The following is a 12,067-nucleotide window of genomic DNA, read 5'->3' as shown; positions in this document are numbered from 1 at the left end:
TTCATATAAAGCTGCATGATCCGGTCATCAGCCCGTGTGTTTAAGTGCAATAGTCAAGTATCAAGTGCAGTTATGTGCATGGAGGGTGTGGAGACAGATGAATAGTAGGGTGCAGATTCACATGCAGATAATATTTGGAAGGAGGGAACAGGACAAAGTTAGTTTACTGAGTAGATGATTTGGTAGGCTTGTTTGAAGAGATGGGTTTTTAAAGCGCGCTTGAATAGGTCGGGGCTAGGTATCAGTCTGATCGTCTGGGGAAGTGCATTCCAGAGTGCTGGCGCAGCACGAGAGAAGTCTTGGAGACAGAGGTGCGAGGTTCGGATTACGGGGGATGTTAGTCTTAGGTCATTTGTAGAACGGAGGGCACGTGTAGGGCGATAGACGGAGATGAGAGAGGAGATATAAGGCGGTGCAGAACTGTGGAGAGCTTTGTGGGTGAGAGAGATGAGTTTGTACTGGACCCTGTAGCGAATGGGTAGCCAGTGTAATGACTGGCACAAGATGGAGGCATCGGTGAAGCGGCTGGACAGAAATATGACCCTGGCTGCCGCATTCCAGATGGATTGGAGAGGAGAAAGTTTGGAAAGAGGGAGACCGGTCAGAAAAGAGTTGCAGTAGTCCAGACGAGAATGAATAAGAGCGACAGTAAGAGTCTTAGCAATTTCAAAGGTGAGAAAAGGTCGGATTCTGGAGATGTTTTTAAGATGCAGGTGACAGGAGCGATTGAGTGATTGGATATAGGGAGTAAAGGAAAGTTCGGTGTCGAATATGACCCCAAGACAGCGGGCATGCTGCATGGGAGTTATGGTTGAACCCTCCAGGGTAATTTTGATATTGGGTACAGTGAGGTTAGTAGAAGGGAGAAACACAAGTAGTTCAGTTTTGGAGAGATTTAGTTTCAGATAGAGGGAGGACATGATGTTAGAGACAGCAGACAGACAATCCTTGGTATTTTGAATTAGGGTAGGGGTGATGTCAGGGGAAGAAGTGTATAATTGGGTGTCGTCAGCATAGAGATGGTACTGGAACCCAAATCTGCTGATTGTTTGTCCAATAGGGGCAGTGTATAGAGAGAAAAGGAGGGGGCCCAGGACTGAGCCCTGCGGAACCCCGATAGTAAGGGGACGAGGAGAGGAAGAGGAGCCGGCAAAAGATAGGCTAGATTCCCATTGCGTTAATGGGAACGCGCTAACGGACAGCGTTGCACGGCGAAATTAACACCGTGCAACGCGTCCGTTAGCGCGCCCATTCACGGCAATGGGAACGCGCAGCACTAGCGCGTGCCATGTTCGGCACGCGCTAGCGACGCGCCGGTGTTTCCTGGCGCGCCGCGGTCCGTTCCCCGCTCTCGCAGATCGGGGATCTGCGAGAGCGGGGACGTTACCGCGACCCCGGGACGCGGCCCGTTAAAAACATTGCGTTAGCGCAATCCGCTAGCGCTAAACGGATTGCACTAACGCAATGTGACCCTAGCCATACAGTGAAGGAGCGGTCAGAGAGGTAGGAGGAGAACCAGGAGAAGGCTGTGTCCTTGAGGCCTATGGAGCGGAGCATAGTGAGAAGGAGCTGGTGATCCACAGTGTCAAATGCGGCAGATAGATCCAGGAGAATCAGCAGAGAGCAATGACCTTTGGATTTAGCTGTTATTAGATCATTAGAGACTTTAGGGAGGGCAGTTTCAGTGGAGTGTAAAGAGCGGAAAGCAGATTGTAAGGGGTCAAGAAGAGAGTTATCCGAGAGCTAGCGGATTAGACGGGAGTAAACCAAGCGTTCCAGGAGTTTAGAGATGAAGGAAAGGTTAGAGACAGGTCTGTAGTTAGCCGTGCAGTACTGGTCCAGTGATGGCTTTTTAAGTAAAGGGTGTAATGATGGCATGTTTAAATGAGGAGGGAAAGATACCTGAAGAAAGAGAGAGGCTAAATATTTTAGTCAGGTGAGTGGTGACCACTGGTGAGAGAGACTGCAGGAGAGGTGAAGGAATGGGGGTCACTATTGCAGGTTGTAGGCCGAGCAGAAGTAAGGAGCTTGGAAACTTCTTCTGAAACCGGCTCAAAGATGTCTAATGAGCTTGAGGTGTGGCAGGGAAGGGGATCCAGGCACTGAGGAGATTGGGCTGAGATATCCTGATGGATGTGGTTGATTTTTTTTTCTAGGAAACAAGTGGCCAGATCCTCACCACTGAGATTGGAGATGGGGGGCCTGTACTTTAGGTTTCAGGAGGGAGTTTAAGGTTTCAAAAAGTCGTTTTGGGTTGTTGGATAGTGAGGTGATGAGGGTGGTGAAGTAGGATTGTTTGGCCAGAGAAAGGGCAGAGTTATAGGTTTTGAGCATGCACTTATAGTGGATGAAGTCCTCTGCTAAGAGCAATTTTCTCCACTGCCACTCTGCACACCTTGAGCAACGCTGAAGAAATCGTGTTTGCATAGTGTGCTAGGGCTGCCGTTGTCTGTGTCGGGTCTTCCTGCGTGTAGAAGGTGCTACTTCATCCAGGGCATTCTTCAGTGTAATATTGAAGTGTGACAATACGAAGTCTGGACAGGAGAGGGAGGAGATGGGGGCTAAAGATGTGTGAAGGTTGTCCATAAGCTGCTGGGTATTAATGGTACGTTTATTCCGATAAGTGTGGTAAGTGGGGGTGTCCTGGGTGAGGAGACAATTCTTGACAGAGAAGGAAAGAAGGTTGTGGTCCGAGAGCAGGAGAGTGGAGTTAGTAAAGTCGTGCAGCGATCCGGGACGGGAGAAAACCAGGTCCAGATTATTCCCGTCCTTAGTAAACTGTGAGAGGTTGAATGAAGAAGTTGGAGAGAGAAGATGAGAGGCAGATTGGGAGAGGGGATCATTGATGGGGATGTTGAAGCCTCCCATGATGAGGGTGGGGATGTTGTGTGGAGGTTAAAGAAAGTTTTCAAAAACCTCAACAAATTAAGACAAAAAAAAACTGTGTTTATACATATGTGTGTGTATATATGTATGTGTGTGTATGTATGTGTGTATATATATATATATATATATATATATATATATATATATATATATATATATATATATATATATATATATATATATATATATATATATATATACACATACATACATACATACATACATACATACATACATACATACATACACATATATATATATATATATATATATATATATATATATATATATATATATATATATATATATACCCATCCTAGTTACCACTGACTGAAATTTTCTTTATTCATTACATAGTGGAATGTGTTGAGAGCAATAAAACCTAAAAATGATCAATGTGAAAATCAAAATTCATGTCCCACGGAGGTCTGGAATTGGAATGATCCTCAAAATCAAAGTGGAAAATCAAATTGCAGGCTGATCCAACTTCAGTGGAAATGCCTCAAGACAAGGAAATGATGCTCAGTAGTGTGTGTGGCCTCCACGTGCCTGTATGACCTCCCTACAACGCCTGGGCATACTCCTGAAGAGGCATTGTAGGACATGTGGGAGACTCACCAAATGTGTGGAGGAAGGTGCTATTCTCAGATAAGACAATAAAAAGATAACCAAATATTCACAATTGTAGGCATGTTCTTTACATAAACTGACACAAACTCTCAAACAAGTGAAACTCCAGGTTGTGTTTTTGTCATTCCCATTTTTCAGTGAAAACATAGAAATAAGCAAACGACCATATTTGGTATTCAGTTTCTAAGAGTCTGATCTATCGAAATATTTAAATAATTTGTTAAATGTCAAAAATAAAAAATAATGGAAACCACACAAAATAAACCAGAACTTGCACATGTCGTTTCAGAGAATGGCTACATAAATCATTAAAATAAAATTCTGTGATTTCTTTTAACTACTAAAATATATAAAAAAAAGATTAAACGTTTGGTTTAGCCATAATCGTACTGACCTGGGGAATCATATTGCCAGATCATTTTTACCATTCAATGTATGCTGTAAAACCAAACCCCCAAAACAATGGCAGAATTGCATTTCCTTCCCTCTTTTTTTCCCATCATTGGGTAAAATGAATGTTGATATTCAAAATCACTACTCGTTCCTCCCAAGACAGGCCTTCAAAGTTGTATCTGTTGGGAAAAGGTGGAGGAAATAAACAGAATTAATGTGTAAAAGCAGAAAATCGCCTGGTCATGAAGGGGTGAAAGTATGGGCTATAAATCAGGGTTAACCTTAGGGTCTGTTCACACTGTTTTTTTTTTAGTGTTTCTTGAGCTGCTTCACTCATAAAACCACCGCTTATGAAATGGTCAAAATAATTGTTTTAATTCATTTCAATGTAAAAGTGACTCCAGGCTTTTGAATATCTAAATACTTCATACACACCAAGTGTTTAAAAGAGGTAACATCCATTCATCAGCCGTTTCCGCTAGGAACATGGTTAGTACTTGCCACACAAGTCAATGGGAAAGCTAAAGAGATGCCCAGAAAATGCTGGAAAAACACGAACCAGAAACACCAAAATGAAGGCTGGCAAAGTGCTTCTGAAAATGACCAAATTGCTCAATTCCTGTAGTGTCTACACAGTGTGAATGGAGGGTGTTTTTGACACTTGACAAAAGATGCAGTGTGAACATAAAGCAATACCCTACAAATCTGCACAATGCTGCGCCTCCACTTTATTGGTAGTGTTTTTGTTACTGACAGCAAGCAAATGTGTTGTAAAATGAGGAGTTGGAAACAGATTAGAAAGTTGCATCACTTGATACGTTGTTTTATCATTATTTACTACAATTCTGTTCCCATGGCTCATCCATAATGTATCACATTGTGGCAGCCACGTGACCGCTTCATTCACTAGAACCGTTCTAAGTAAGGCCTCTTTCACACTTCAGTCTTTTGGCGTCAGTCACTACCGACATAGTGACGGATTGACGGATCCGTCACAATTGTTGCGAAAACGGTTCTAACGGATCCGTTTTTTTGACGGATCCGTTACTTGGGGGTTGTCTGGGAGAAGTATCTACTTTTTGGAGCATGCGCAATTGAAAAAACGGATTGGGGCGACGGATCCGCCGAAAAAACGGTTGCGGCGGATCCGTCGCCCATAGGCAGCCATTCTATGGAATGGCGGACGCGACGGATCCGTCGCGATCCGCCATTTCGGCGTTGACAAAAAACGTTCCAATGTCCGTCTATTTTCAGAAAACGTCCGCCAAATTTCGACGGATCCGTCGCATGGCGGATGGAACGGACGACCATCCGTCACAATCCGTCACTAATGCAAGTCTATGGGAAAATAACGGATCCGTAAAAAAAAATGACGGATCCGTTATTTGAGGAAAATGGCGGTTTTAGACTGACGCCAAATAACTGAAGTGTGAAAGAGGCCTAAGAGGACATGAGTTACAAGGCTGCCTCGTGGGATTCCTCTGTGCCACTCTCCCATAACATTGCAGTCAGGATTCCTATTCTGCTCAGCATCTGTCCCAGTGTTAGTCAGCGGTGTGTTTCCATGTGTCAGAGACCCAATCTTCTAGTCGCTGCTGTGTTTGCCTACTGCTCTCTAGGAGCAATCATTTTTTGGTGGGAAAATGCCGACCTTTTCTTAAAGCACCACTAGAGATTTTTTTTTTTTTTTTTTAACACTGCTGGTGTGGTGACGCTAATGGAAGTTCCCTGACCCTAGTATTACACTAACCAGCCTTTTTCCTCTGCCTTTTCTGGTGCCACTCTGGTCCTGCACTGTGGCATCTTGTGACTGCAACTTCTGACTGACCAGAAGTCGAAGGTGTACCGGTCACAAACTCTCAATGTAAAGTATGTCTGAGAGTCTTGTTTTGGCTCTCATAGACTTACATTGGGCTGTGACCTCCGCCTCACACAGCAAAACACTACAGTGATCCAGCAGGTCACAACCTACAGAAGACCAACTGCAGCAGTACCGATAAAGGATGAAGATGGTGGCTGGTAATTATAATAGGGCCAGGGAGCTTATATTAGTGTCTCCACTCCACCACTAGTGCTTTAAATACTATAGTCTGTGTTCTGAACTATGTCTAGATAAGATTTCAGATCGATCATGAAACAGTTGCCCAACGTCCTCCTAATGTCCTGTGACTTTTCTAGATGTGTTGTGCTTTTAGTGGAATTTCTTTATATGTGAGTTGATGAGCCTTGTAGTGTACATAAATTTGCATAGTTGCATAATGTACTTTTAGGGTAAAAAAAGCCGTTACTTTGCAGCTGAACATAATTTACCTAATTTATTTTGAATAACTGTTTCTAATATTTAATCATATTCCACATATTTTACAGGGATGGTATAGAATTTTCCTTTAAAGAGCCAAGTCCACAAGGAGAGATCCACCCCCCTCTAAACATGGCTTTCCTTGACATTCTCAGCGAGTTTTCATCCAAACTACTAAGACAGGACAAGAAAACAGTGTAAGTATTGCCTGGTATTAGCCATTTCTCTGTACACTGATATACAGTGAAGGAAATCATTATTTGATCCTTTGCTTATTTTGTAAGTTTGGCCATTGACCAAGACATGAACAATCTATAATTTTAAGGGTAGGTTAGTTTTAACATTGAGAGACAGAATTTCAAAAATAAAATCCAGAAAATCGCATTGTATAACTTATATAAATTTATTTGCATTTTCCAGTGAGAAGTAAGTATTTAATCCCCTACCAATAGTGTTGAGCGATACCTTCCGATATCGGAAAGTATCGGTATCGGTTGGGATCGGCCGATATTCAAAAAATATCGGATATCGCCGATACCGATACCCGATCCCAATGCAAGTCAATGGGACCAAAATATCGGAATTAAAATAAACCCTTTCTTTCCTTGTAGGTTCATTCTACATCAAGGAAAACAACTAAGAATAATGTAGGATGTATTGTGGGAGGTGGCGGAGACATTAAAGGCAATGAGGTTTAGCCCAATCAAATAGAATAGTATGTTTTGTTTTTTTTTTTAAGACGTTCGGAGTGAAAAAGATATTGAGTATGTAAATTTTTTTTTATTTTGTCAGATATTGATGTTTCACTATTCCACGCCCTTCCCCTTCTTTTTTTTTCTTTTTTTTTTTTACTTTTCCCACACTTTCATCTTCATCATCAGCATCTTTGACATCAACTTCTTCTTCACCTTATTCATCTTCTTCTTCATCTTCTACCTATTTTTTTTTTTTTTATTACATTCTTCATATTCATTTTATTCAACTATTATTATTCTTCCTATTCTACATATTCTTTTTATTCCACTGTTATTATTCTTCCTATTCTACTTCTTCATCATATTCTCATTTGTGACAGGCATTCCCGTAGTTGTTATCTATAAAAGTTGGAAGATTACACCTTCAGTTCTGCCAGTCACAAAAGTTACATTTGTCCGCGTTCAGTTTGGCCTGCAGCATCAGGCTTTATCCAGGGGCACCACGAGGAGGAACGGACTCACCCCCATACACTGCTTAGTCTTCTTCTGCATATAATTTAGATAATATCTTTTGCTCTGATATTAAGTCTTATGCTTAATGTTCTTCTGCTCTTTGTTCTGCAGCCTCTTGTTCTTCTGCTTCTCGGTCTTCCATGTCGTCGTCTCCAGGGTCGTCGTCTCCAGTGTCGTCGTCTCCGCCGTCGTCGTCTCAGCCGTCGTCGTCTCCGCCGTCGTCGTCGTCATCGGGGTGGTCTTCCGGGTCGTCGTCGTCGTCATCGGGGTGGTCTTCCGGGTCGTCGACTTTAGGGTCTTCAACTTGGAAATGTAGCAGAAGGTACAAGAAGGCTGAGAAAATGCCAAGAACCAGCTGATGGAACTGGAACTCGGATGGCTACCCGAAGGTTCAAGAGCCTATGGAACTACCGAGGACCAGCTGACGTTACTGGAACCCGGTTACTAAGCAGGAGGTACCCGTGCTAAAAAGCACTACCAAGGACCGCCTGACGTTGGCGGAACTCGGATACCTAGAAGGAGGCACCTAAGCCAAAGGCTCTGCCCGGAACCAGCTGACGGTACTGGAACCAGGATGGGGAGCAGAAGGTACAAGAGCAAAAGACACTGCCGAGAACCAGCTGACGGTACTGGAACCCGGATGGGTAGCCGAAGGTCCAAGAGCCAATGGAACTACGGAGGACCAGCTGACGTTACTGGAACCCGGTTACTAAGCAGGAGGTACCCGTGCCCGAAAGCACTACCAAGGACCACCTGACGTTGGTGGAACTTGGATACCCAGAAGGAGGCACCTAGCCAAAGGCTCTGCCCGGAACCAGCTGACGGTACTGGAACCAGGATGGGGAGCAGAAGGTACAAGAGCAAAAGACACTGCCGAGAACCAGCTGACGGTGCTGGAACCAGGTGGTGGACCTGAAGGTCCACAGGAGAGGAGAGAACAGCTAGGCCGCGAGGCAGCCGCAGTTACCGAACCCCAACAGTCCTACAGGGGAGCTGGGCCTACTGGCACTACAGAACCAGCCTTGACTACCAGTTCACGCAGCCCACATAGGAAGCTCCTAAACTGGAGGCACCCTGGAGTTGGCTAACCCGACCGCACCACGACGGGGCAAGCATAGGCGTCTCAGTGAGCTTGACACAACCCGGAAACAGCTGGCGGTGCTGAAACCAGGCTTGGCACGAGGGAGTACCTGTGTCAAGAACACTGCCGAGAACCAGCTGGCGGTGCTGGAACCCAGATGCGTTGCCCCAGTGTGCAAGAGCCAATGGCACGACCGAGGACCAGCTGGCGGTGCTGGAACCCGGTTACTAAGCTGTAGGTGCCCGCGCTTAAAAGCACTACCAAGGACCGCCTGACGTTGGCGGAACTCGGATACCCAGGAGGAGGCACCTAAGCCAAAGGCTCGGCCCGGAACCATCTGACGGTGCTGGAACCAGGTGGTGGACCCGAAGGCCCACAGGAGAGGAGAGAACAGCTAGGCCGCGAGGCAGCCGCAGTTACCGAACCCCAACAGTCCTACAGGGGGAGCTGGGCCTACTGGCACTACAGAACCAGCCTTGACTACCAGTTCACGCAGCCCACATAGGAAGCTCCTAAACTGGAGGCACCCTGGAGTTGGCTAACCCGACTGCAACACGACGGGGCAAACATAGGCGTCTCAGTGAGCTTGACACAACCCGGAAACAGCTGACGGTGCTGAAACCAGGCTTGGCACGAGGGAGTACCTGTGACAAGAACACTGCCGAGAACCAGCTGGCGGTGCTGGAACCCAGGTGCGTTGCCTATTAAAGATTGTCTTCCTAGAGCCCCAACTAGCGGTGTTGGAGCTAAGGGTAAGCAGGGGGAGCAGAGTGCAGGCCGAAGCCTGCACTGGAGGCAGCTTTGTGTCTGCGTTGCGTTTGCAGGACACTTTGCCGGCTACACAGTGGGGGAACAGCTGGCGTTACTGAACCCCACTAACACAATGGCGTGTGTTTTTCTCTGTGCAGCTAGCACTTGCGGTCAAAAACTAGCGATGTTAGAGCCCGTGTTGAAGCAGGAGGAGGAGGAGAGGAGCAGAGTGTAGGCCGAAGCCTATTTGAACCAATTTCAAAGGAAACCTTTAACCCCCGCTCAGGTGTTACAAAGTACAAGAGACACACCTTGTGCAGTATTAATGCTGCACAAGTGAAAGGTTGCTCTATTAATTTGTCTACTTGCACACGCTGAATGAAGGACGTACACAATTTAGCCCATTCTACAGTCAAACTGTAGTGAATGCGTGACTTGGCTTTTTAAGGAGACGCAGCACAGGTGTCCCAAATAACGCCTTGGTGCTTGGCGCAGCTTCCTGAGCGTTGTTATTTGCTGTACAGGAGTCTGCGCTCTTGTGTTATCCCTTGGCAATGCCCTGTTAGAGCTGCCCGTCTTATGACCTCATTTCATGTTGGCCGGTGCGGTTAACGATGGCCATAAATCCCAGACCCACAGTGCCTTTTTCATAAAGTCACACTGCGGTGCTGTGATTCGTGGCCTTGAGCAGTAAATATTTTGGCCGCTCACACACGTCCTTACACCTGCTTCAGACTGGGCGGCCTCTGCTGATCCCTTCTCGCATGCCGCGGCCATGAGGCTGCACAGTCTGAAGAAGGCGGAAGGAGATGAGTTAAGACAGGTGAAGATATGCACTGCTCGTGCCCATCAATCACACCCTCGCAGTCAAAATAAGACAACGAGGAGCATTGTTTCAGGCAGGGCGGACGCACAGGCGCAACAAGCCAACCAATGATGTCAGAAGACGGGAAGCGCTACCAAGGGGGGTGCTGCGTATCATTAGAAAGGAAAGTCACACCTCAGGGACAGTGGAATGGTCTCAATGAGACACATTTTGTACGTTTTGAGTTCCACGTGGGCAAGGACAAAAAGTCAGCCACCTTGTACAAATGCAGCAGTACTGCTGTACAAGGTGGCTGTTATACATAGAAACACCTGGGGGTGGGGGGCAGGCTCCCTTCAATTTCAGTTCATGTGCCTGCGTGGCGTTTGCAGGACACGTTGCCAGCTACACAGCAGGGGAACAGCTGGCGGTGCTGAACCCCACTAACACATTGGCTGGTGTTTTTCTCTGTGCAGCTAGCATGTCCGGGCAGAAACTGGCGTTGTTTGAGCCCAGGGTCAGCAGGAGGAGGAGAGGAGCAAAGTGTAGGCCGAAGCCTGCACTGGTGGCAGCTTTTGTTCAGTTGTGCCAGCGTGGCTTGTGCTGGACACGATGCCGACTACACAGCAGGGGAACAGCTGGCGGTGCTGAACCCCACTAACACATTGGCTGGTGTTTTTCTCTGTGCAGCTAGCATGTCAGGGCAGAAACTGGCGTTGTTTGAGCCCAGGGTCAGCAGGAGGAGGAGAGGAGCAAAGTGTAGGCCGAAGCCTGCACTGGTGGCAGCTTTTGTTCAGTTGTGCCAGCGTGGCTTGTGCTGGACACGATGCCGACTACACAGCAGGGGAACAGCTGGCGGTGCTGAACCCCACTAACACATTGGCTGGTGTTTTTCTCTGTGCAGCTAGCAGTTCCGGGCAAAAACTAGCGGTGTTTGAGCCCAGGGTCAGCAGGAGAGGAGCAGAGTGTAGGCTGAAGCCTAGTTGAACCAATTTCAAAGGTTACCTTTAACCCCCCTCAGGTGTTGCAAGGTACAAGAGCCACACCTTGTGCAGCATTAATGCTGCACAAGTAAAAGGTTGCTCTATTTGTTTTGCTCCTTGCACACGCTGACTAAAACACGTACACTATTTAGCCCATTATACTGTCAAACAGTTGTGGAGGCGTGACTTGTCTTTTTAAGGAGACGCAGCACAGGTGTCAAAATTTGCACCTAGGTACTGGGCGCAGATTCCTGAGCGTTGTTATTTGCTGTACAGGAGTCTGCGCTATTGTGATCCCTTGGCCATGCGCTGTGAGCGCTTCCTGTCTTCTGACCTCATTTCATTTCGGCCGTTGCGGTTAGCGATGGACATGAATCCCAGACCCACAGTGTGTTTTCAAAAAATCACACTGCGTGGCTGGGATTCGTTACCTTGTGCAGTAAATAGGTTTGCCGCTTACACATGTCCTTACACCTGCTCCAGACTGGGCGGCCTCAGCTGATCCCTTATCGCCTACCACGGCCAGGAGGCCGCACAGTCTGAAGAAGGCGGAAGGAGATGAGTTAAGACAGGCGAACATATGCACTGCTCGTGCCCATAAACCACACCCTCGCTGACAAAATAAATATGACGAGGGGCGTTGTTTCTAGCAGGGCGGATGCACAGGCGCAGCCAGCTAACCATGATGACAAAAGACGGGAAACGCTACCAAGGGGGGTGCTGCGTATCATTAGAAAGGAAAGTCACACCTCAGGGACAGTGGAATGGTCTCAATGAGACACATTTTGTACGTGTTGAGTTCCACGTGGGCAAGGAGAAAAAGTCAGCCACCTTGTACAAATGCAGCAGTACTGCTGTACTAGGTGGCTGTTATACATAGAAACACCTGGGGGGGTGGGGCCAGGTTCCCTTTAATTTCAGTTCATGTGCCTGCGTGGCGTTTGCAGGTCACGTTGCCGGCTACACAGCAGGGGAACAGCTGGCGTTGCTGAACCCCACTAACACATTGGCTGGTGTTTTTCTCTGTGCAGC

At 46.8% G+C, this 12,067-nt stretch overlaps 1 protein-coding gene across 1 annotated transcript in view; it reads left to right on the top strand.

The window, feature by feature from the left end:
- Window positions 1-12,067, top strand: part of STAG2 (STAG2 cohesin complex component) — a 154,357-nt gene that overhangs the window by 131,152 nt on the left and 11,138 nt on the right. The window contains exon 29 of the mRNA XM_069747180.1: window positions 6,277-6,405. Within this exon, the coding sequence (XP_069603281.1) occupies window positions 6,277-6,405 (129 nt within the window). The remainder of the gene's footprint in view (window positions 1-6,276; window positions 6,406-12,067) is intronic.

The sequence above is a fragment of the Ranitomeya imitator genome, chromosome 2 (assembly GCF_032444005.1).
Source record: "Ranitomeya imitator isolate aRanImi1 chromosome 2, aRanImi1.pri, whole genome shotgun sequence".
NCBI classification, from domain to species: domain Eukaryota; kingdom Metazoa; phylum Chordata; class Amphibia; order Anura; family Dendrobatidae; genus Ranitomeya; species Ranitomeya imitator.
This window is presented reverse-complemented; position numbering and strand designations above follow the sequence as displayed.